The following is a 26,565-nucleotide window of genomic DNA, read 5'->3' as shown; positions in this document are numbered from 1 at the left end:
AAGGGAGGTCATGTGCTGTGTTTGTAGTCAGCTGATGTTACCTCGTGTGTGTGTACGAGGCTCTGTGAGGGTTTGTGTTACTGGTAAGGGAAATGAATATCACAATATGGTGACAGATGGCTGGAAAGAGCTGAGGGTCACATCAGAAGCGGCTCATTTGTGAACACAGTGGATTCCATTTTAATCGCTATCATGAGATATGAAACAATAAGAAGTGATGCAGATGACAGATTAAACCTCCATTCATCAAAACAGGAAGCAAAGAAGACTGATAAAGTGGCAGGATTTCAATCCTGAGGTTGGCAATATATCTGAAAGCACAAAGACAGCAATATCCAAGTATTGCTTTAGAGGGACGCCTTATCTCTGTGAGCGTCACACAATGAAACATGTCTCTGACCTGAAATGTAATTCATCTACGATAAGCCATGATCGAGTCCAAAGAATCACACAGCTGCCCTCTTCTGGTCATCACATGCACTCTCATCCATCTTTAAAATGATTTTCTAAGCCCAGAAATCAATAGCACAGATAGTCAGATGAGAAAGTAGCAAGAGAACCAACTCTGTGTCCTTCTTAACTTTTCATCTTTGTTGTATGAATTACATTTAGAACGCTTTTCTTTCCCTGCTTTCAGCCCGTAGCTCATTTTAAACGAACACATGATGTAAAAGTACAGTAAACATGCAGATGATTTGTTGTCAGTGCCAAACAGATGCTGTATCAGGGTGTTAAGATGTGAGTTTCTCTCTGTTACATTCCACACACACTAAAGATAAATGGACATGTGCATCCGCACACTTTAACCACTCGTGACGAGGCCAACTCCCTGCGGTAATCATCCCTGTTCGTGACAAAACTTCCAGGAATAAGCTCACAGGACCTTGTGAAATTCTAAAAATATAGCTTATCAGCTGGAGAGTTTCTGTGTTCCTCAGAGCTGGAATCAATCCTTCGTTGGCCTGCGTCCATGCTTTGGGAATCTTAAACATTTCACTGGATTGGGTTTAAATTAGTCCTGAACATCCATGAAGAGGATATCTTTAAACATTTATTGCTGATAATCCATAATTTATTCCTCTTGCAACTAAGTTTTGATTCTGATTTATTTTACAGTAATAAAAACTGACCTTTCTTATTGTCACTTTAGACATGAAAAACCCCACTTTTAAAAGCATTATTATTCTATTTCCCAAGAAAATACACAGGAGGAGCAGCACCTCATAACGTCTTTAGTATTTTTGTGTTTTTGTGATTCAATTCAATCCATTACAGCAGCTTAGCGACAATTTCTTTTGCACTGGCCATTTGCAACATGTTATCGTCCCTCTACCTCTTTACTTTCACCTCTATATGATATAGAAAATATATGTAAATAAAAAATTATTCAAAACTAGAAGAAGCTGTGAGAACAGCAGTAAAATAGTTCAATTTTAGGATAAAACCAGTTGCTGAAGTCTTGGTTGAAGGAATTTGAAGATGAAAAGACAATAGTGGAACACTGCGAAGCTGCTCGAAAAAACTCCAGCATTGATTAAATGGCTGAAAAAATTGCAGAAGTGTCAGCAGAAAGAAGCTGAAGCGTTAAAAACAACAGAAGGATTTGAAGCATAATGAAACTAAGTGAAAAAGAGTGAAATTTTGCTGATTCATTCTAAAATAGGGAAATGGAAAGTATGTCCCAGCTTAACTGGAACATTAAATTGAATTGTGAAAGTGCAAAACTGAAAGCTGAAGACCATTTCAACACAGAGATGAACATTTCTCATGAAAAAGGTCAAAGGTTAAATAGGCCAACAGAGCACTCATCTTAAGTGGGAAACAGTGAAAGAGAGAAGAAAAAAGAAAATGATTTAATTCATAGCCGCTAATTTCAACAATGGCCTGGGAAAAACACATTTTACTTCAAGGTTCAGGATGAAATTAGTCTAGAACTGGATAAATAGCTGAATGTCTTGTGACCCGTTTAAAGGTTAAATGGTGTCTCTATCTGAAAATATGCTGAAGCAGTTAGGTTGAAAAGAGGAGGGAGCTTTTTAAGGGTTCACAGCATTTTACATTCATTTCAATGGTGGCAAAATTTGAATAACAGTTAAATATTTTAAAAAGTACAAAAAATAAGAAATATCAAAAGTCATAGCATAAATCTCAGAGCGAAGCTGAACATTTTGATACATAAACTGTTAAATTCTCTTTAAGTATGCAAAGCTAGTTAAAGTACAAAAAACGTACGGAAAATATAATAATAAAGAGAAACAGGATCATTATAGTGAGAACGCTGAATCAGATTCTCACAATTCAATTTAAATTACCAGAAATGAAAGTAAACTGTTGATATGTGTGTCTAGCCGTTAGCTTGTCATCCGATGCGCTAGAGAGCGCTGCTACGTTCTGACAGCGTGTGTACGTCACGTTTGTTGCCGGAAGTAAATCGCAACCTGTCATAGGAAAAGCATGGTTGGTCTCCCTTGAGGCGCAGAATTCAGTTAAATGAAACAGCAACTTTGTTAGTAGTTTAACGACATTTAGAGGAGAAATGGGGAAAAAAGGAAAGAAAGAGAAGAAGGTAAAAGGAGCAGAAAAGACCGCCGCCAAAATGGAGAAAAAGGTCTCAAAGAGGTCCAAACGAGAAGAGGTAACACTAAATATCTGCAGCTACATGGTTATATCCGTGCTTTTCGTGTGACACAGTAGTTTTGTGTCGTTTTACCCTGGTCTACTTCGTTAATGGATTACTTTGAATTCCAGTTATGAGAGTTAATGACTGAAGATGGTTAAAAAAACAAACATTTATTCTTATTTAAATCATTCAACCTCCTTCCTTCTGTCTCCAGGAAGATTTGGAGGCTCTTATTGCTGAGTTTCAGAATCTGGATGCAAAGAAGACCCAGGTTGTAGAGACGACATGTCCGCCTCCACCACCAAGGTGAAAGATGTTGTTTTATGTTGGACCTGTAAAGATATTTAAATACGATACAAAACGTTATGCGGAACACATAACAATAAATCACCAAGCATAGTCCCACACAGCGTAACCACAGAAAGAGGACACATACACTCAGGATTATTTTCAGAAGTCCCAAAACAACCCAAATGAGATTCAAAATGACCAAAATAAGACATAAAACTACCAAAAGAGGCACAAAACGACCTTAAAGATTCCACAAAAGGACACAGATTGACGCTGGAAGGTAATCTGACCTCCATTGTCCCTTTTAACTACAGTACTGTGCAAAAGTCTTGAGACGTCCCTTATTTCTGTATATATTTCCATGAAAACTGTAAATAGCTCTTCTTTGGATGTCGGCTGCCTTTTGTTCCGTTCTCTGTCAGATGATCCCACACTGCTTCAATAATGTTGAGGTCCGGGCTCTGGGGAGGATTCATCCCTCCATAAGAGCTGTTGCCACTGATTTTCAGTCCACTTCTTGTGTCATTTGGCATAGCTCAGCCTTTTCTCCCTGTTTCCCTTCCTTAAGAATGGCTTCTTGACAGCCACCCTTCTTGACAGGCTTGGGCCAACAGTAGATGGATCAGCTGAAGGTCCAGATGCATCTCTCAGGTCCTGTCAGGTCTTTGCTGGATTTTTTCCTCTTTCTTAAGGACATCACTTTCAGATCCTGTTCATCTGCTGTAGATAGTTTTTTAGGCCTGACACTTCTTCTTTTGTCCTCCACTTGTCCAGTTTCCTCAAATGTTTTAAGGACACACTGCACACCATGCTGAGATATGCCAAGTTTTCAGCTAATAGCTCTTTGGGAATCACCTTGTTGCTGCAGAAATCCTATTTTCTGTCTGTCAAACTGTGTTTTCTTTGCTGTTTTTCATAGATGCAACTAAAGAAATGGGAACAAATGATGTGTCTTTGTGACAGGCTGCTGGTAGCAAAGTGCCTAAAGATCCAGTTTAAAATGGCTTCTTTGCTAAGTAGTCTGTTCTGTGTCGACACAACACTGGTTCATCCCTTGAGTTAGGAGCCTTTTTTCTGCCTTCATAGCTCAGAGTTAAGTGGCTGAACAAAGAAAAAAACACATTCCTCTGAAAGTGCTCAGGAACAAGGACTGAAGATGAGTGAAAAAGCAGAAAATGTCCAAAGAAAAACTGAAAAAGCTTCAGAAAGCTGCAGAACTGTTGATCAGGATACTTTAAAAGACTAAAGAAAGTCTGGCTGCTTGGAAGGAAAATAGAAAGAAATGAGGGCTGATCAGGACTTTAGCACACTGCTGTATAAATGTAAATATCATATATATATATATATATATACATATATATATCCATCCATCCATCCATTATCTGCCGCTTCTCTGGGGGTCGGGTCGCGGGGGCAGCAGCCTGAGCAGAGAAACCCAGACGTCTCTGTCCCCGGCCACTTCCTCCAGCTCTTCCGGGGGACCCCGAGGCGTTCCCAGGCCAGCCGAGAGACAGTCTCTCCAACGTGTCCTGGGTCTTCCCCCGGGTCTCCTCCCAGTGGGACGCACCTCACCAGGGAGGCGTCCAGGGGGCATCCTAACCAGATGCCACCTCATCTGACTCCTCTCGATGCGGAGGAGCAGCGGTTCTACTCCGAGCCCCTCCTGGATGACTGAGGCTCTCACCCTATCTCTAAGGGAGAGCCCAGACATCCTGCGGAGGAAGCCCATTTTGTATCCGTGATCTCGTTCTTTCGGTCTCTACCCACAGCTCGTGACCATAGGTGAGGGTAAGAACGTAGATTGACCAGTAAATAGAGAGCTTTGCCTTCTGGCTCAGCTCCTTCTGGCTCAGCTCCTTCTTCACAACGACGGGTCGGTGCAGAGCCCACAACACTGCGGACGCCGCACCAATCCGCCCGTCAGTCTCACGCTCCATTCGTCCCTCACTGTGAACAAGACCCCGAGATACTTGAACTCCTCCACTTGGGGAAGGATCTCATTCCCGACCCGGAGAGAGAGATATATATATATATAGTGTTTAACTCTTTTAAGAGTTTCAGAGATTATTAAACAAAGTAATGACTGAAAATTCACCGTTCAGTCTGATATGATGGTGTTAAATTTCACGGCGACGCATCCGTCAGAAGACAAAACCGTCAGTGGCAAATAATTAGCTTCATATCAATATATTTTGGTCTCATTAATCACTGACGTGTGTTCACTTGTTTTAGACTGAATGCGTCTTTCTCTGCCCACCCCGAGAAAGACGAGCTCATCCTGTTCGGAGGAGAATTCTTTAACGGGAAGAAGGTAATGGATGAACCCCCTCCTTCATCAATGATTCATTAAACGTTTTGCTTTGGATGCAGACGAGCTGCTTATTTGATGGTTCATCACGTTGATGTTTGTCACCTTCTTCATCATATTTACAGTTTCTTCTGCTGTATTTTTCACTGGTTGTTGCTTGTTTTGTGTTAATTTATCTGTTTTAACCATCTCTTACACATTCTACTCCATACATCACCCTGTTTAGGCTCTGCTTTGCTCATTTAACTTGAACCAATAATAAACCAACATAGAAGCTGTGCTTTCTGCTTAGTTTATGTGCAGTTTTGTCACATCTGTTTATTGTAAATATTCTTCAGACGGATTAAAACCCAGATCCACATGTTTTGTGTATGATTTGTCCGTTTTTAAGCCCTAAAGAAGACACTGAGCTCTCTACTTGCTTATTGACATCTTTTGTGCTCCCTGCAGTTTTGAATGTGCTGGCTTCATGATGAACGGCTTTAAAAACATGTTATTGTCCTTTTTGCAGACGTATCTGTACAACGATCTGTTTTTCTACAACATCAAGAAGAACAACTGGGTTAAATCTGAGATTCCCAACCCTCCTCCACCACGCTGCTCTCACCAGGTGCGCCTCCCCCCAGGAGGACTCTTATCTCCCAGTCTGCTCATGTTTCACTTTCTGCTGTTGTACAGTTTCATAATTCAGCTGCCAGAGAGCGCCGTGTTTTCCTTTATGTTTTTCCAGAATAATAAATTGGCATATACGAGGAAGGATTTTGTGATTCTTTATTTCAGCCACAAGGGGGCAGACTGCACAGCTCAGGAGAAAGTGAAACTTATCAGCAAAGTCATGGTAGTGGGAGCTGATTAAACCTGGGGACAGCAAACCTCCTTATCTCTCTGTTTATGCAGCCGCCCGTCTCCTCCATTCTGTCTCACCCCTCCTGCCCTTTTTTCCTCCCCCCCAGGCGGTGGTAGTTCCACAGGGTGGAGGCCAGCTCTGGGTGTTTGGGGGCGAGTTTGCCTCTCCAAACGGGGAACAGTTCTACCACTACAAGGACCTTTGGGTGCTGCACCTGGCTACACACACGTGGGAGAACATCAAGTACGTGCAGAAGGTCATGAAAATAAAGGCAATGATAAATTAAAGATGATGACTCGTAGATTTAGGGAGTGAATTTAACGACCCGAGTGTGGCTTTAAGGCTCTTTCATTCAAGTTGTTTTCATTTTAAATGAATGCAGGTGATTGTTTTTCTTCTACGAGGTATTTATAGACCCCATTTTGGTGTTATTAGATGAAGTTGTTGTGTTTTTCCAGAGCATCTGGTGGTCCATCGGGTCGAAGTGGCCACCGGATGGTCCTCAGCAAGAGGCAGCTGCTGGTGTTTGGAGGTTTCCATGAGAGCACCAGGTAAGCAGGCAGTTTGTGTTTAATCGTCAATATGTTGGGCTTCGTATTAATAATGCATGAAGGCAGGGCAAGTTTATTTGTACAGCACAATGCAACAACAGGGTGATTCAAAGTGCTTTAAAACAGTAGAAATAAAAAGCATGATTTCAAATTTAAATACTTTAAACTCTCCATTCACCATAATGTGAACATTAATCACATTGTGCTCGTCTTTAACATCCAGAAGTCATTTTATTTAGATGCAGAATGCAGTCAGTCTCAGCGTGCAAAGCGGATTTAAAGTGGTCATATCAGGCTGATAAAGCTGTGATGTTTTGCTCTGTTGATGCTTTGTTTCTTATGAATAAAATCAGTTTTCTCCTCAGTAATGACCTGAGTAAGCACTAACTCTGCCTTAAACACCTGCAGAATATGATCAAATGCAACTTTACGCTTCATTTAATTCCTATTCCACAGTTTATCAGCACTTTGCTTTGGATTTGCATCCAGCAGCATCACTGTTTTGGCTAATTTTTTTGTTCTCTTTAACCCTTTATCTACTGAAAAAGCCGCCCTCTATTTGATTAACACTTTACGACCCCTGAAGCCAGAAGCAACGTGACACAAAGAGAAGTCTTTAACCTCTCAAATGATCAAATGTTTTAGTGAGCAGAAAACCGGCAGACAAAGACTTTGTCACAAAAGATTAACATTCAGTGGTTCAGTTCTGCGCCTGTGAGCTAAAAATGGACTCCTGACTGTCTCTGTTTCTGTTTGATGTGTAAATGTGCAACATATGGCCAGCTTGAAAGTCAGCACAGATTCATAAGGCGGCCCGAGTTAGATGCATGAATTAGATCATTAAAGATAAGTCAAAGAGGCTTTAAAAGCCGCAGTTTTAGAGAAAGTTGGACTCATGTGTTGGATCGTGAACATGAGTCTCATCACTCGCTGTCCTCTACTTTTGGCTCATTTAGATAAATAGAAAAATAAACAGATATTTATTTATTTATAGATAGATAAACAGAAAGATGGATCATTATTTTATCCGTCCTGAAGGAAATTTTCTCCCCCTTTTCCTGCAGGGATTTTATCTACTACAACGACGTGTTCTCTTTCTCCCTGGACACCTTCTCCTGGTCACGCCTCGCTCCATCAGGCTCCGCCCCGTGCCCGCGCTCGGCCTGTCAGATGACCTCCACGCCAGACGGCACAGGTGTCATCATCTACGGCGGATACTCTAAACTGGTGCGTGTGCGGCCTGCGACCCTCCTCTGTGGTGATGTTACACTTTGTGACGGCCGTCCTTTGTGCTGCTTTTTGTAGCGAGTGAAGAAGGACGTGGAGAAGGGGACCATCCACTCCGACATGTTTCTCCTGAAGCGGGAGGGTAAAGATGACCAAGGTGGGACATTAGTCCAGCAGATGTCACGTGGCTGCGGTGCTCGCTGATATGTTCTGATATGTTCTGTGACTCGTTTTGACTCGTCTTGCAGAAAAGTGGTCGTGGTCCCGAGTCAGCCCCTCTGGTAATAAGCCGCCTCCTCGCTCCGGTTTCTCTCTGGCTGTGGGTCCAGCGGGCCGGGCGGTGCTGTTTGGTGGGGTTTGTGATGAGGAAGAGGAGGAGACGCTTGAGGGTGATTTCTACGGTGATATCTACCTGTATGATACGGTGAAGAACCGCTGGTTCCCCGGCGTGCTCAGGGTAAGCTGTGGTGTCGGTTTGTTTTCAGTAAGAAGCCATATTTCCCTGACTGTGTGTGAGCTGAGCGGTCGCTCCCACCCGGCTTTCCACGCCCGCCGCTGCCGCACAGCTCATTCACTCCTGTAAGAACGTCCTTACCTGATAAATATCCTGCCATGTTGCACAAAACTATCAGCAGCAAACGCTGTGTGAAGTTAGCCGACTGTCACAGAGCACGGAGTAAATAAACTGTGCTGCAGGGGGGCGTGTGGATGAAGTGGTCCCAGTAGAGTGCCTGTGTAGAAATCCCTCCGTTAGCTCTCCTATAGCTGCAAGTAGCCACATAACAGCAGCTATGAGCTAACAGAGCTATAGCACACGTTCATTCATTCATTCTTCTTAAGGTATTGGTGAAATAAAGACAGATAATGCCTTATTCAGAGGCTGCATCGTCTAAGCCCCGTTCACTCCGTTATATGGATCTCGAGGAATCTAAATATCTTCTGAAGGACGCCGACTTTCACCAAACTGTTCTCGGTGAGCAGATGAACGTATTTCATGCCAGAAATAAGGTCCAGGTTTAAAAATACTGGAGTTCCACTTTTAGGCGAGTGAAGAATGAGAATAAGAAATGAAAGCATGTATAAACTCCAGTTCCTCGGCAGGAAAAAGGCAGTTTTGGACCAGTTGTTTGGGGTGATGGTCTAAGATAGGGATGTCAAACTCCTGCAGGTTTTAGATGTTTCCCTGCTCCAACACACCTGATTCAGATCAATGCCTCATTAGCTGGTTTGTGCAGAATGTAACAATCTTTTGAAGAGACTCAATTAATCTGAATCAGGTGCGTTGAAGCAGGGAAACATCTAAAACCTGCAGGACAGCGGCCCTCCAGGACCGGAGTTTGACATCCCTGGTCTAAGAACACCGACTGGTCAAATACAACAGCGACATGTCTCAGTGTCGACTGCGGAGAGGAGCCCAAAGAGCCAATTTGTTGCCTGATCTGTGGAGTCACCCTGTCAGAGGCAGGGATTCTGTCTTATCTGCACTTAACTGAAGGTAGTTACCTGTTAACCGCTCTTTGATGTCTGTCCAGCATCTCTTTAAATGTGTCAGTTTGTAATATAATACACGTGTGATAACATCTTGATTTGATTTTGATTTTATTAAAGATGGAGTTCAGGTTTCCACACATTTAAATCCAATCCCTTTCTCTGACGCTTTACACACTTTACACGATCTCGTTAGATCACACAACTCCTTTCAGACCCTTTTAGCCTCGTTTTTCCTACTCATAACAGTGCTGATCACTTTCTGAGTAGGTCAGGCTCTCTCTGCCCCTCACAGAGCGGGAGACTTTGCATCTTTGCATTGCATAAAGATCAATGAACAAGGAGCCAGACGTCTGACAAGGATGTGAGATGAAAATGAAGGTATTCTGAGGACACGGTGATAGTTTCCAGAAAAATGGGTTTTATTTACCCAAAAACTATACAGGGCCCATAAAAAAAGCTCAAATTAACAAAACTGAACTGAAGTCATGACAGCAACTTAACCAACTTTAAACTGACTTCGATACAGGCTGATCAGACCAGTCTGACACATAAAGGGAAACTAAGAAGGAACCAAAACGGTTAGTTTAAACTAATTCTAATCGAGCAAGATAAGTGAATAACAGCAGTAAATAAAGACAGATGAATGAATGTATTATCCCCCATGATGCAGCAGTTCTCTGTGGTCCACTCAGCTCCTGCTGCACGCCACACTGCTGCTCCGGAAACCTCTTTCATCCCAGAGGTTTCCGGCTAAAAGAAAACTAAAGTGAACTGCATGTTCAAACAGAACTTATGTGTTTAAAAGGTGCAGCTGCGGCCTTCACCCCTCTGATAACAGCGACGGATCATTTAAATGCACCAACACGAGCGCCTTCACCTGCCGACCAACGATAAAGTGGCTGATTAAGGTTTTTATTGTCAGCTAAAGCTCAGATCACATATTATAAATGCTTCTGACCGTGACGATCGATTTAGTGAGAATCAGAAACAGCTTTTCTGCAGTTATTTCTTTATTCTAAAGAGCTGCACTCTGGCTTAAAGTTGGTGTGAAAGGAACTGTTGGACTGAGGTTTCTGTAGTGAAACCATCTTCTTCTTCTTCTTCTGTTTTAACAGCGTGGAAGACACCCAATAATTCCACTTCCTGTGATAGTGATTATCTATATTCCCGTCTTCTTTGCTGTTCTCTCATTCGCTGCGTGTGCACGTGTGCACGTGTGCACGTGGTTAACTGACGCAGTACCCGCAGCGACATAAATCTGACTTTCACGCTTTTATTGGTTCTCGTCATGAATCTATGCAGCATTTGATGTGTCCAGTAAATGCAGGAAACCCCCCTTTGGATTTATTTACAGAACTCCCTGTAACATGACATTTAATTATCGTTTTAATCTGACTCTTTAAATGCACGTTTACATTTACATAAACTGAATTACTCAAAGCTGGACTAATGCACCCAGAATCATTCAGTTGGGCTCAAACTGGCCTTGTGCCTGCAGGTTTGGACCTGGAAGTAAAAGAAGACGCCGAAAACAAAAGAAAATAAGGACAAGGGACAGCTTACGCCTCATTTCTTTTATTTGAATTAAGCATTCGGCACAAACAGAATGTACAGACCTGTAAGGCTGCCCGTCACGGTTTGATACGGTTCATTTTTCCCAACACGAACAAGCTGAAATCACACTTATTTCCACCCGTCGTAGTGGAGTTGGACATAATTCAGCCAATAGATTCTCCCCTCACACGTTCGTATCCTGGTACAAGAAGAGCAGCCCCGATAAACGATGAAGTCATCATCTCCTCGATGGAAGCAAAGCAGCTGGTGACCTAATCCAGGGAACAAAACGCCCAGTCAGGCAGCCGAATTCAGTCTTTATCTTTGAAGGATTTAACCCGAGAACGTACAGAATCTCATCAAATATATTAAAACAGAACACTGAAGTGCTCTTCTTTTATTTCCAGCTCTACAATGCCTCATAAAACAAAAAGGAGGCTCTAAAATCTGTGAAAAAATGAGGGAATTGATAAAAAATGCTAATGATACGGAGGGCTGGGAACTTGTTCTTTGGTTCCTGGGACGTGTGCATTGTACGAGGAAAACTGGGCTGCAGCAGAACCAGGTGAAAGTGGTTCAGAGCGGAGGGATAAGAGCCTAACTCCTGACTCTCTGAGGCAGTTCTGTCCTTTACGAGACTCCCTCGGTACTCCAGACATCCTTCAACACGCCTCCTAAAGCCAGCTGTTTCTCCTCACCTGCCTTTAGATTCAGGATTATTAACGCATTGAGAGCATGTTGTATGAAGCCGGTAGTTGTTTAGTTTTTATGTCTTTTCAGGGAAATAAAACGGAGAAGAAGAAACGACGGAGGGGAAAGAAGGGTGGAGGAGAGGAGGAGGGAGCAGAGACAAAGAGGGAGGGGGAGGCGGCACCTCAAGGACCCACTGAGGTCATCAAGGAGATCGTCACCGAGGACGGCACAGTGATGACCATCAAGGAAGTGATTCCTGGTCCTCAAGAGGAGGAGGAGGAGGACGAGGAGGAGGAGGAGGAGGAGGAGGAAGAGGATGACGAAGGCAAGATTCCACCCACACACAAAACTGTGGGCCAAAGCAAACAATACACCTAAAGGAGCTCAAGTTTAGCAGAATTTATGCTCAGAAGTAGTTTCCCCGACAGGTTCGGCTTCAGCCCCGCTGGTGGAGCCCTGCCCGAGGTCCAGCGCCATGGCAACAGTGCGTCAGGGCAAGCTGTTCCTGTACGGAGGGATGTTTGAGGTGGGAGACCGGCAGTTCACTCTGAATGACTTTTACTGCCTGGACCTGCATAAGATGGACCGGTGGGAGGTTCTGGTTGAAATGGATCCAAGTAAGTGAATCAACAAGCACCCATCTGAAATGTCATCAGCATCAGCCCACGCCGGCGTGTTGGGCGACACGCCGGCGTGGGCTGATTTGTCACATCGGAGGAGTAAGATGATGAGATGGGGGAGAAAGAGTGTGAGGTTTCATTTGGATTTATGATTTCTGTCTCTCCAGAGACGCAGGAGTGGCTGGAAGAGTCTGAGTCAGAGGAGGAGGAGGAGGCGGCGACAGGTGCTGAAGGAGAGGAAGAGGAGTCTGAAGAGGACAGCGAGGACGAGGAAGGCAGGAGATTATTCAGCATCTTTCATGTTTCTCACTTCTCGCCTCTTACTTAGCAACAAGTGCAGTTTGAAGATGAGGACGATCATGATATTAAACAGTTACAGGTGCAACACGTCAGAATCAGAATATTATTAGGATATTATCAAATTATTATCAGAATATTATCAAATTATTGTCCGAATATTATCAAATTATTGTCAGAATATTATTAGATTATTATCAGATTATTATCAGGTTATTATCAGAATATTATCATATTATTATCAAATTATTGTCAGAATATTATCAAATTATTGTCAGAATATTATTATCAGAATATTATCATATTATTATCAGGTTATTGTCAGATTATTATCGGAATATTATCATATTATTATCAGAATATTATCAAATTATTGTCAGAATATTATCAAATTATTGTCAGAATATTATCAAATTATTATCAGAATATTATCAAATTATTATCAGATTATTATTATATTATGATAAGGTTATTGTAAGAATATTATTATTGGATATTATCAAATTATCAGAATATTATCAAATTATTATCAGAATATTATCAGGTTATTGTCAGATTATTATCGGAATATTATCATATTATTATCAGATTATTATCAGAATATTATCATATTTTTGTCAGATTATTATCAGGGAAACTGGATGTAATCTATGTTATTTATGGGGATTTTATTATTTTTCAGTGAACTAAAATGTTCCGTCTTACTTAAACTACTTAAACTCTTCGTGTGTTTGTTACTCAGCAGCTCAACTTTAGTAGACACATATTGTACATTTAAATTCATTCTATTTTTACATCATTATTTCTATTCTTAGTTTGTTGTGTTGCTGTAATATGTAATATATTTTCTAAAAGTGGCCAATGAAGTATTATTTTTTATTAGAATATAGTGGTCGTTTCCCTCAACTTTTACCCAGGAACCAGGAGCTAAACGGAGTTCTGGGGATGATGGTTTACCCCCCAGGTCTGGGTGAGACGGCCATGTGGAACATTTCTGACAGTTTGAGCATTCTCTGTGTTTCATGTCCTCTGAGACTCAGAGTTGCATCAACTTCTGTCCTGTTCCACCTCCATGTTTAGCAAAAGGTCGGTCGGGTTCGGCAAACAGTGTGAAAAAAGCCGAGCTGTAACCCTGACTCGACTCTTTGAGTGGGTCAAGATGCACGTTTTTACACGTTCGTATCTTCAGAGGCGTTTTTAAAAGAATGCAAACGGGTCAGACCGTAGAATCCCTTCTGCAAACAGACTTCTGCCCCGTCAGGTCAGATGAAGCTGAGCCGCAGCTGCTCTCCAACTTCAAGCATGAATATTTTAAACTGCACCTTTGAGCCTTTCCGTCTGACTGTGTGTTTCCAGACGATGAAGCAGAGCACCCCGCGGTGCAGGAGGGGGAGACGGTGACCGACTACCAGACCCGCACGGAGCCGTACTGGACGGGCCTCGCACGCACCAACATGGGCCCCGACGCCAAGGATAAAAAGGTGGCGAAGGTTGCCCTCGCCATGGCTAAAGTCTTCTACGAAGACCAGTAGGGGATCTCACAGAACTGTCTGAGTTCTGAGTACTTTTACCTTTATGACCTTTCATGGACATCTTTGGAACTGTGGAGCATGTTGGAAGAATTTCACATGTCTTAAAAAAAGCACAAATGATCCAATGAGCTGTGTGAACCATTGCATTTAAGGTGGTATTTACGTTAATTTTCAATAAAAATATCTTCATTCGCTGACTTTACGACAACAGAAGTGGTCACAGTTAGCATGTTAGCACACAGAAGGGAACACAAACATTGTGTTTACGTCACCCTCCTCACTCTGGATTAGTTTCCAACAACGTGGCTCCTCTGCTACTAATCGTCTTCCTGTGTCCGTAAATATGGCTGCTTTATTGTTCCGAACAGGTACCAGACAGCAAAGTCTACCAGAGGCTTTCCTTTTAGTTCTGAATGTAGCTTTGAGTTGGGGCTCAGCTTCCACCTTACATCCAGCTACAGATGTTGATTATGGCAGATTTAAATGGTGCCGGGATTCAAACGGATAGTTCTGATCAGAAATGTTTTACCAGCAGACAGCAGACACGACTTTTCCAGGTTACAATGAATCAGTGGCCTCAACACAGTGCGAGCTCTGTCCAAATGTACCTTTTTCTCCAGCTGTTTCCTTTGAGGTGGGAGCGTATGCAGTCCCTATGCAGGAAAGCTGCTGGCATCATCACAGCCGCGGTTTCTTTCAGTCTGTCACGATTTAGGTTTGATTCATGTCTTGTCTCCTCATTTCCTGTTTTATTTTGAAATCACGAACTTCTCGTTTCAGATATCTTGCCCTTCCTCCTGTGCCAAATTGTCTGATTGTCTTCCCTGATTCCCAAAGTGTTTCCACCTGTTCCTCTTGTGGTGAAATAGTCTCCCTCTGTCAGAGCCAGTGTGTCGTGTTTTTTCCACGAGCCTCATGCTAGCGTTTTGTCCCTCAGATCCTCCTGCAGAGCATCATCCTTTTATTCCACAGCCATAGTTTATTTCTCACGGTAGGGTTTCATAGCCTGTTTTGTTCCTCTGTTTTTGGAGCGATTCTGATTTGTTAACTTTTCATAGAAACGTTTTCTGAATTATCGTTAATGTTTCTTATCGCCTCCATTAGAAGGAGAGAGTTTAGTTTCATAGAGCCTCTGTTTAAAAGAGTCTTTTGTTTAACAGGAGAGCGGGAGAGTTTATTTTGTGATATTTAATTGTTCACAGCCCTTTTGTTTTCCTCCTCGAGTGGAGAGGGTTTATATTTGGAGAACTTTCATTGCTGCACTCCTCTCCACCACAGTTATTGAGGAGAGTGCTTCAGGTGTTTCACAGCCCTTTTGTTTGCTCTGTGTGGAGATCCTCAACCTGCCTGTTGTTAATAAACTGAAACTGACCCTGCATCTGTGTCCTGAGGCCGTGACGCAGCCAACCTATCATATGAGTGGAAATGCTGACCCTGACATGTTAGAAATGATCATGGAAATCCCGTCCACCTTCAGTGGGAACAGATGGAAACTCAAACATGGCTGGTATTATGGTGATGAGTCTGAAGCCGTGTTAAATGAAACTGACCCACAGGTGACACACAGATGCTCTCTGGGGCTAATGGTCCCACTGAAAATGGTCTCTTTTTCACCTAAAACACTCCAGGAAAGCGGCCTCTTTGATATTCACTGTTCTGCTGCCTCACGCAGGCAGACAAATGGAGTTGTGACAGTTCCCTCCGTTTGGTGCTTTAATGTGGAGAAAAAAGTCAAATAAATAGTAGACTGACAAATTAATCATACGAAGGTATGGAGCTGTGCGAGTTACACTTGAAAAAGCTGTTAAAGTGGAGATGTGATGTCAAGATTTTTCATTGAATCAAACAAGCGTGGAGTCAGGGAAGCGCTGCGTGGTCAAACCGACCCGGCAGATACTGGACTGGAGACCGTTTGTATGGCCAGCTGAGGGGTAATGGTGTGAAATACCAAGCTTTAAGTCATCTGTCCCATATCAGCTCCATAAACGCTGGGCTTCCCTTTAGCTCCATTCCTCTGAGCCCATTTCTGATGAGGCTTGGGCCAACAGTAGATGGATCAGCTGAAGGTCCAGATGCATCTCTCAGGTCCTGTCAGGTCTTTGCTGGATTTTTTCCTCTTTCTTAAGGACATCACTTTCAGATCCTGTTCATCTGCTGTAGATAGTTTTTTAGGCCTGACACTTCTTCTTTTGTCCTCCACTTGTCCAGTTTCCTCAAATGTTTTAAGGACACACTGCACACCATGCTGAGATATGCCAAGTTTTCAGCTAATAGCTCTTTGGGAATCACCTTGTTGCTGCAGAAATCCTATTTTCTGTCTGTCAAACTGTGTTTTCTTTGCTGTTTTTCATAGATGCAGCTAAAGAAATGGGAACAAATGATGTGTCTTTGTGACAGGCTGCTAGTAACAAAGTGCCTAAAGATCCAGTTTAAAATGGCTTCTTTGCTAAGTTGTCTGTTCTGTGTCGACACAACACTGGTTCATCCCTTGAGTTAGGAGCCTTTTTTCTGCCTGAAGGGTTCATAGACTTTTGCACTGAACAGTAAATACTGAAGAGAATATGCTGTTGGTAGCAAAGCTTTATCCTTTTGAGGCACAGTGAAGCAGCATGATGTGAAGTTGTGGGTGGAGATGAAGACACATTTTACTCTCTGTGATGTAACCTTCAAGGTTTTCCTTATGGGCTTTTTTTCCCGTCTCTTTTAAGACTTTTAAAACTCCCCAAACTCATTCGTTTTCATCCTCCACTCACGCCAGCTGGAATCTTCTTCCCTCTGTGTAACAGAATAATGGATTTCCAGATATGATTGTCTGCTGTACCCCCTGCAGACAGCCTCAAGCAACACATTAGCTTCGTTTGACTTTTATTCCTCTCCAAGAGGAGGAAGAGGACAGGAGAGGAAGCTGAGGAACGACTGCAATCACCAGAAGCTGGGAGGGATGTGAGGAAGCAGAGGAGAGCCCGAGCGACTGAGGAAGATGGGATGACAGGATGGCGGAAACGGCACGAAAGGGGAGGATGATGAGCAGGGGATGCAGGGGCAGGACGAGTGCACGATGTGTCAGGAAAGACATCAGTCACAGCAGGAGCACCAGCCTATCCCTCTGTGACCTATTTTATCCTCCGTCAGCAGGCTGAAGGAGGGATGAGAAGAGGCTGATGAATAATAGAGGCGAAGGAGAGATGGATGAGAATGAGGCTGCCTTCCTCCCTCAAAGACCCTCTTCTCCCCTTTTTTTTCCGACTGCGGGACAAAAAAAGACTTTTATAAATAACTAAAGAGATTTTTTGGGCGTGCTGCTGACGTGGAGGAGTGTAACCGTCAGAGATATGTCGGCGAGGAACGAGTGTTTGACAGGAAGAGAAACCTGTGGAGTGCCGTTCTATCGGTTCAAGGCAGAGGAAAACATCTGTCTGAACTTTAATCACAAGAACGAGGGAAATGTTGAAGTTCCCTTTCTGGCAACCAAAATAAATGTGTATTTTTGACTTGTTTTGATCATGAGACGGAAACTTCCTGCACACGCTTATTGACCCCTCAGAGAAGCGCTCTTATCGACTGCTTGGAGATGTAACGCTGTTCAAACAGAGCAGACGGGGAGCAGACGCAGCGAGCTGCTTGATTGGTCTTATTTCACTGGGCTTGTTGCATCACATATGGAAAACCTGGCCTTTGAAATGGCTCTAAAAGTGTTTTAGAGCTCAATTACGCGTCTGTACCTCTCACACCAGTGTGTAAAGTGTGTAAAGTTAATGAAGATGATCACAGAAAATGTGTTTTTGGTTGTGAGGCCAAGTTTACCCCAGGTTGGGAAAAGGTTTGGGTTTGTTCGCTGCACCTCAGGGACAACAATGAAGAAGACCCAGTACGACAGCGGCTCTGCAGGGTGACTGAAGCTAAAAGTCGAGGCTGTTCCAGCTTTAAAATGCTGGAGTCTGAGCTGCAGATAGTGTCTGCGCTGTGCTGGCATCAGGCATGCAGACGGATGTGGCAGAAACCTCGTGGTTCCAGAGGAGAAAAGCAGCGAAGGAGGCTGATGGAACTTTGTGAAGGAGACAACTGAACGTATCCGTTTGCTGCTTCTAAAACTGCACAGAAACAGTTACATGGTGGCACCGAGCGTCCTGCTGTGATCCTCAACAGCTGTCATACGGACGGATCTCGTCATGTCATGTTTGAAATGGGGTAACTGTAGTAGAGCGCCTTCCCAAGTCACCGCCATCCTGTAGCAAACCTCCAGGAATTCCACCAATCACAGGCCAGATCCTGTTGTTCTCGGGAGGAGGCCTCCCCCACGAGAAAGCTCTCCCTCAGTCTAAATTAATTACAAACTTTTTATGACGTGTGCAAAGCTAATCGAGAAGCATCCAAGATAAGGAATGAAATGACAGGAAATAATCATGACGTGTCCACTTTAAGCCTCTTACAGTTAAGCTACTTTCTTTAAATGTGATAATACACTTTTTTTCCATGATAAAACCGTAAATGAAGACACAACATTGGCCGCAGATGTTGTCAGGGATCTGAGAGCCGACTTTGAATGTCAACTTCTGTGGGTGGTAATCCCTTTGTCCCTATCAGGGAATCACACTAATGCTCTGACTCTGTCATTAACCTGCTGGCGTCGGCCTTCCTTTCCTGCTTCCCTCCACCTTTTCTCACTGTCCTAACAAAGAGTTTGAGGGCTTTAGCCTTAATCCCCAAACTCACGGTGATTTTATTACCGTAATCTGGGCTGGAATTGGCTTAGCTTGTCCAGACACTGGCAGGCAGAAGGACAACAACAGCAAAAGGGCAGCTGCAGGGGAGGAGCCGAGGACGCCAGAAGACAAAAGGTCAAAGAGGTGTTGCTCCATGTCAGAGATGGATTTTTATATCATTTCTATCACACTCAGTGGGTCCACATGATGAGATTAACTGGATTACAGCTACAGTTGGGTTCTGCTCCTTATCTGAGGGTAATTATCCTTGGATATATGGCGGTGAATGAATGGAATCACTGGCACAAAGCATGTCATACCCCGGTACCATAGGTGGCGCTGTCCCCATTTCAGCTATCGCTAATAGAGCCACTTCCTGTTGACGTCTTCACCACCAACAACAACAAACTCAGGCATTCAGAAAGATGGCGAACGCAGAGCGAGATGAAGCTGCGTCCCTCTCCATCTGTGATGAGCTGGTTATGGCACAGACGATGCACAGCGGAGCATTCTCCATCGCGTTGTTTCTTTCTTTCTGACGACAACAACAGGAACATCGTCTCCTTCCACTTCCGGGTGACGATCGCGGGAAAAAATCTGGAGCATGCGCAGAACGCTCGATCAGTGGGCAATCGGATCGAGTTATCTCGGGTCTTAATCCAATCGCCAGTAACCCGATCCGTTTTTTTTTGTCAGATTAAGGTGTCTACATGAGCTGAATAACTCAATCTCATTGTAATTTAGTGTTTAATCCGATCCGATGGCGCTCATGAAACCGTTCTGAATGTCTTAAGATGAATTCAGAAAACCCAAACTGACACAAGACATATATAATATTAGCTAAAGACAGTAGTGATAGGTACTGAAATGAAGCTCCAAAGTGGAAGCAAAACCACTTTGTTCGTCACGGCTGGATTTATATGGGAAGGTGCAGTAATGTGTGCTTATTTATGTGGATTTTTAAAGAAAAAAACCAACTTGTCTTTGCAGTATTTTGATTATCATCTTATAGGGATTCTGTACCTGTGATCTCATAAGCTGCTTACACTCCATTTAACCAGTTCAGACCTGAGCAGCCCTCTGAACATGGCTGCAGAAACCCTCGTCTTACTTTAGGGGTTTTCCCAGTCCTTCATGTGTTAGATAACAAATGACAAAATGGCTTTTACTATCTGTGGCACCGCCCCCCTGTTACAGGTGGAACATCACTGAGGAGATCATCCTCAGCTGAGGCCCTGAGGATCAGCGGGGAGCTGTGAGGTTGTACCGGAGGTCAAAAGTGTTACCCCAGGTCATGTGATGCACCTGTACTGTCTGTCTAAAATGAGCCCCTTCTGTAAAAAACACACGCTTATCCTTGATGGAGGTACACACACCTTCTGTATGTGTGTGTTTCTGTGGATAACAACCGGCTGAGAACAGGCAAATTTCTTCTCTTTTAGCGAGTGCTGATCTAATCGAACCCACAGTGACGCCATCCACGGGAGAACCACCCGGAGAGGTCCAAGGGCTGAAGTGTGAAACTGATTCAAACCTGATTAGTCAAAGATAAATGTTTTGGAGGCCGACATTTGATTCAAAAGCAGAATAATTAGACGAGAAGTACCACCAACACACTGATCTAAAAGAGTTGATCTCACCAAAGGCACCAAAAATAAGTAATTTACTGACTTTAGATGTTTCACTTTTTTTCCATAACAGCCTAAATTATTAAAGTCTTTTTTTGTATTTTTGTTCATTTTATATCCAGGCAACAAGATCCAGCTTAGAGAAGAACCTATGAAAGCGTGTTGGTGTTTAAATGCACCCAAACTGCAGAGATTAGAGTCCATGAGGAGCAGGACACTGTTAACACTGTGCAGTACGTATATTACCTCATTATTCATCTTTAGTTTTAACGTCACGACCAGACCACCTTCATGTAAATGTGCTCTCAGTTATCCTGCTAAAGATGATGTAAAGGAGAGATTTTTTTCCACGGGAACAAAAGACGAGGCTTGACAAACAAAAAAGTAACATAAATGATAAACTTTTGGATTGTTAAACTCAATAAAGTGATGTATTTCTGTGTAGACAGTCTAAATGAACTTGAAACTGGAACCATATCAAGCGATAAATGAGCTTTTGTACAAACTGTAAGCTTTTCTTTCACATTGTGAATAAGATGCAGACTATGATTTGTGGCTGTTCTTAGTTGTTACCAGTTTCTTCTTCTTCTGTGAATTGTTTTCTGTTAGAACCGTGGAGCGTGTACACGGTGCTTTGGCTGGTTTGAGTCCAGTTAAATGTATACATGCAGGAGAAGTCTTTTTTTGGTATGATTTAGGTCAGATTAACACGTTTACATCTACTTTCAAAGTCCTTTTTTTCCCAGACAAAAAGAATAATTACATTTTTTTTTTTTTAAATGTGCTGTAAGTACTAACTATATTAACAAAAGTACTCACTCACCCTTTCAGATAATTAAATCCAGGTGTTCAGTCACTCCCGTGGCCACAGGTGTATGAATCCAAGCACCTCGGCGTGCAGACTGCTTCTACAACAGAACGGGTCGCTCTCAGGAGCTCAGTGAGTTCCAGCGTGGTGCCGTGTTAGGATGCCAAACGAGCAACAGGTCGTGAAGTTTCCTCGCTGCTAAATATTCCACAGCCAGCTGTCAGTGGTGTTATAACAGAGTGGCAGCGACTGGGAACGACAGCAGCTCGGCCACGAAGTGGTCGGCCACGTAAAATGACAGAGCGGGGTCAGAGGTCGCCGACTTTCTGCTGAGTCAGTCGCTGCAGACCTCCAAACTTCATGTTGCCTTCAGATTAGCTCAAGAACGGTGCGTCGAGAGCTTCATGGAATGGGTTTCCATGGTAACTGCATCCAAGCCACACATCACCAAGTGCAATGCAAAGCACTGGATGCAGCGGTGTAAAGCTGCCGCCACCGGACTGTACAGCAGTGGAGACGCGTTCTCTGGAGGGACGAATCACGCTTCTGATGGAGAGTCTGGGTTTGGCGGTTGCCAGGGGAACGGTACTTGTCTGACTGCATCGTGCCAAGTGTAAAGTCTGGTGGAGGGGGGGTTATGGTGTGGGGTTGTTCTTCAGGACCTGGGCTTGGCCTCTTAGTTCCAGTGAAAGGAACTCTGAATGCTTCAGATACCAAGAGATTTTGGACCATTTCATGCTCCCAAGTCTGTGGAAACAGTTTGGGGACGGACCCTATCCTGTCCCAGCATGGCTGCGCACCAGAGCACAAAGCAAGGTCCATAAAGACATGGATGAGCCAGTTTGGTGTGGAAGAACCTGACTGGCCTGCACAGAGTCCTGACCTCAGCCTGATGGAACACCTTTGGGATGAATCAGAGCAGAGACTGAGAGTCAGACCTTCAGTCTGACCTCACTAATGAGCCTCTGGAAGAAAGGTAAAAAACTCCCACAAACACACTCCTAAACCTTGTGGAAAGCTTTCCGAGAAGAGTTGAAGCTGTTCTAGCTGCAAAGGGTGGGCCGACGTCATATTGAACCCTCTGGATTAAGAGTGGGATGTTAGTTAGGCTCATATGCATGTAAAGAATGCATTGTAAAACCAGGAAGCTACAAATATTTTACACAAATAGCTAATTCTTGTCTTTTAGTCCTGATCTCCGAGGTGAGAGAAGCATATTTTTCAGTGCTCACTTGTTTAATAATTATGTTGTCTGCTCATAAAACTGGAGAGGAAACTATACAGTAAGTCACAATAAACAGCAAGATGCACAATGTTTACAATAAACCAAATGGGATGTAGAACACAGCCAAGTCATCCCATTTCAAGCGGCGCTCTTTCCTTTGGGCACCGTCAAGAGGTTTTTGCTGAGGTTTCAGCAGAAATGGGGAAAAGGCAGAAAATTATGTGGTGAATAATGGGATGCTCCTCTTATTGAACGGGAGTATGAATCATATTAGCTTCCAGCTTAATGGAAAATAAAACATCAGAATAATATGGAAAAGGCTGAAAATAATCAAATATTGAGTGAGGACGTTGTTGGCACAATAACTCAGAAATAACTGAAATATGACACGAGCTGTACGGAATATAATAGATCTGCTTCCCTCAGCCTGTAACCCTTCTGTGGGAGACTGAGATCATTGCAATCACCTTAAACTCCAGCTGTATTATTATCTTATCATTATATTTCTGGTTCTTGTGAATCAGATGTTATTTTTTATGGCTCTTTTCACCCAGACTGAATGAAGTATTGCAAACTAAAACTCTTTGTCTCTTGATTTACTGACCTCTCAGATCTTTTCAGAACTTCTTAAAAAGCTCCTTCCAACAAGTTCAGAATATATTTTCTATAATAATAACCATCTTACCAGGATGAGGTCTTTTTCTTTTTCTAGAAACAAACTTCTGTCTCTGCTCAGCAGTACTCACACAAACATACTTTGTGGTTTCTGAGTGTTAATCTAGTGTTTTGGCTCCCGAGAGGGCACTTGAGGGCAGTTTAGCACACGTTTTGGCTCCCAAGAGGGCACTTTAGCATGCGATTTGGCTCTCGAGAGGACACCTTAGCATGCGTCTTGGCTCCAATGAGAGCAGTTTAGCACGCGTTTTGGCTCCCGAGAGGACACTTGAGGGCAGTTTAGCACACGTTTTGGCTCCCGAGAGAACACTTGAGGGCAGTTTAGCAGACGTTTTGGCTCCCAAGAGGGCACTTCAGCATGCGATTTGGCTCCCGAGAGGACACTTTAGCACACGTTTTGGCTCCCGAGAGGACATTTGAGGGCAGTTTAGCGCACGTTTTGGCTCCAATGAGGGCACTTGAGGGCACTTTAGCACACGTCTTGGCTCCCAAGAGGACACTTGAGGGCAGTTTAGCACACGTTTTGGCTCCCGAGAGGGCACTTGAGGGCAGTTTAGCAGACGTTTTGGCTCCCAAGAGGGCACTTTAGCATGCGATTTGGCTCCCGAGAGGACACTTTAGCACACGTTTTGGCTCCCGAGAGGACATTTGAGGGCAGTTTAGCACACGTTTTGGCTCCAATGAGGGCACTTGAGGGCACTTTAGCACACGTCTTGGCTCCCAAGAGGACACTTGAGGGCAGTTTAGCACACGTTTTGGCTCCCAAGATGGCACTTTAGCATGCGATTTGGCTCCCGAGAGGACACTTTAGCACACGTTTTGGCTCCCGAAAGGATACTTGAGAGCACTTTAGCACGTGTTTTGGCTCCCGAGAGGACACTTGAAGGCAGTTTAGCACATGTTTAGGCTCCCGAGAGGATACTTGAGGGCACTTTAGCACGCGTTTTGGCTCCCAAGAGGACACTTTAGCATGCGTTTTGGCTCCCGAGAGGACACTTGAGGGCACTTTAGCATGCGTTTTGGCTCCCAAGAGGACACTTTAACACACATTTTGGCTCCTGAGAGGGCAGGTTAACGCACATTTTGGCTCCTGAGAGGACACTTGAGGGCAGTTTAGCACACATTTTGGCTCCTGAGAGGACACTTTAGCACACATTTTGGCTCCTGAGAGGGAAGGTTAACACATTTTGGCTCCCGAGAGGACACTTTAGCACACATTTTGGCTCCTGAGAGGGAAGGTTAACACATTTTGGCTCCCGAGAGGGCAGGTTAACACACATTTTGGCTCCTGAGAGGACACTTTAACACACATTTTGGCTCCCGAGAGGCCAGGTTAACACACATTTTGGCTCCTGAGAGGACACTTTAGCACACATTTTGGCTCCTGAGAGGGAAGGTTAACACATTTTGGCTCCTGAGAGGGCAGGTTAACACACATTTTGGCTCCTGAGAGGACACTTTAACACACATTTTGGCTCCCGAGAGGCCAGGTTAACACACATTTTGGCTCCTGAGAGGGCACTTTAACACACATTTTGGCTCCCAAGAGGACACTTTAACACACATTTTGGCTCCTGAGAGGGCAGGTTAACGCACATTTTGGCTCCTGAGAGGACACTTATTCATTTCAATAAAAAACACAAACATGCTCAATTAACTGTTTTGGACCTTTAAAACATAAACATAGGTTGCAAATATGAACAAATAAATGTAAAATTAAAATAAAGTAATGCATTATACATTATTTACCATAAAAGCACGTATAATTACAGGCGTTTTTTACCTTATCACCTTCAAAACAAAGTAAGTGCAAAGTAATACAGAGAGCTACACCAGTGCTTTGTATTCCCAGAGTTCCAAATAGTGGAATATTATAGGTAAAATTGAGATGTAATCAAACTATATACAAATATTTCAAACAATACAATATGGGACAAAGTTTATTTGTTTGTGCCACTCTGCAAAGCAGTTTCTGTCCACAACCAGACACAGCGCCACAAGTCTGGCACTTCCAGGGGGTGAGATTTCTTTTTTTGTCAACCTGGTGGCAGTTTATGCAACTCCTGCGGCCTTTCAGGCTGGCATCTGTTACCACGGTAACGGGAACAGGAATGTGGTCATCCCTCCTCTTGGTGGACACACCCATCCCGTCCACCCCACACAGCTGGGACACCAAAAACATGGTGTGGTTCTGCGGTGGGTGGAGTAGTACTGCAGCAGCTGGTCAACACCACCCATGTTCCTGTTGTAGGCGATGACTGGGGTGGGGCAGGAGATGTTGTTCACTGCCCAGCGTCCATCTTTCTTCTTCAGCCTCCTCTTGACCACCTCTCCAGAAACTGCTGGATGGATTGTGGAGCACAATGACACCAGGGACCCCTCCCTGATCCATCTCACCGCGCCTTTCTCTGATTTCCTGTTCAGAGCATTTTCTCTCCCTTTTGGACATCCTTTCCTATTCTCCCTGTACGTTCCACAGGCTCCAAACTTCAAGTTGCCCAAGTCATGGAACAACTGGGGGCTTGTGTAGAAATTGTCCATGCAAACATGGTAGCCGGTCCTGAGATTTGATGGCTGGATCAGTTGCATCACTGCATCATATGAGAGCCCATGAACTGTGTGTGTGTGTGTTTTTCCTGAGTAAATGTTGAAATTTACTGTGTAGCCATTGCTTGAGTCAGCCAAAACAAATAATTTGATCCCCCACCTGGTTGGTTTGTCCTTCATGAACTGGGTCATGCCAGTTTTTGCCTTGGTGGCCACCATTCTCTCATCCACAGCCAATTCCCTTAATAATATGCCTGACAGGCACAGAGGATGTCATTGATGAGGGGCTTGATCCTGAACAGATTGTCATGCTCTGGTGTTCCCTTCTTCTCATAATTTTTCTTATCCTCCTCTGGGACCCTGGGGTGGATGTTCCAAAGCAGAGCCCTGAAACGGTCCCTCGCCATCACTGTAGCTGGAAACGGCACAGATGTAATGGTGTTCTGTTTCAAGGAATCTGCGATGCTTGGCAGTGACACCAAAGAAGTATATGTAAGGAGCCCAGGGAACTTGTAGAGCTCTTCCACATCAGCATCAGCCCATTTGTACTTCTTTCCCATTTCTTTGCTCTTTGCTGCACGCTTGTTGGTTTTGGTGCAGAGTGTTCGCACTGTGGCAGGGGAAAAGTACAGCTGGACCTAATCTGTCTTCTCCTACCACACCCTCTCCGGGCAGGCCTCTGTGTCGAGGGTCCACTGTCCTCATATCTGTGAATTATGGGTTAGTCAGTATTATACACATGACAATAAGAAATAAAAAAGTAGAGATTTTTCAGGTTAATGCTCATATGCACATGATGGATAGTGACTACAAATGTAGGCATTAAAATTCTAATTCTCTGGCTCCCTAAAACAATGTGAAAAGAGGGTACTTTAGCATTCGTTTTGGTTCCAAAGAGAGCACTTTAGTACGTGTTTTGGCTCCAAAGAGGGCACCTCAGCACGCGTT

The 26,565-nt window shown here is 43.7% G+C and overlaps 1 protein-coding gene across 1 annotated transcript; it reads left to right on the top strand.

Annotated features, from left to right (window-relative positions):
• The first annotated feature begins 2,422 nt into the window (after positions 1-2,422).
• Positions 2,423-14,197, top strand: klhdc4 (kelch domain containing 4). The gene is made up of 13 exons (XM_072386695.1): positions 2,423-2,635; positions 2,835-2,926; positions 5,144-5,222; positions 5,731-5,829; positions 6,173-6,309; positions 6,525-6,617; positions 7,682-7,844; positions 7,923-8,001; positions 8,093-8,301; positions 11,670-11,901; positions 12,008-12,199; positions 12,370-12,477; positions 13,856-14,197. The coding sequence occupies exons 1-13, from the start codon at positions 2,537-2,539 to the stop codon at positions 14,029-14,031; spliced, it is 1,758 nt and encodes a 585-aa protein (XP_072242796.1). The 5' UTR covers positions 2,423-2,536; the 3' UTR covers positions 14,032-14,197.
• The last annotated feature ends 12,368 nt before the right edge of the window (positions 14,198-26,565 follow it).

This window comes from Leuresthes tenuis, unplaced genomic scaffold (genome assembly GCF_036924035.1).
Source record: "Leuresthes tenuis unplaced genomic scaffold, fLeuTen1.0.hap1 SCAF_5, whole genome shotgun sequence".
Taxonomy (NCBI): domain Eukaryota; kingdom Metazoa; phylum Chordata; class Actinopteri; order Atheriniformes; family Atherinopsidae; genus Leuresthes; species Leuresthes tenuis.
This window is presented reverse-complemented; position numbering and strand designations above follow the sequence as displayed.

Coding starts and splice junctions, on each gene's coding strand:
- klhdc4 (XM_072386695.1), top strand. CDS start 2,537: ATGGGGAAAAAAGGAAAGAAAGAGAAGAAGGTAAAAGGAGCAGAAAAG. Junction 12,200..12,369: donor TCTGGTTGAAATGGATCCAA/GTAAGTGAATCA, acceptor CTGTCTCTCCAG/AGACGCAGGAGTGGCTGGAA. Junction 12,478..13,855: donor GGACAGCGAGGACGAGGAAG/GCAGGAGATTAT, acceptor GTGTGTTTCCAG/ACGATGAAGCAGAGCACCCC.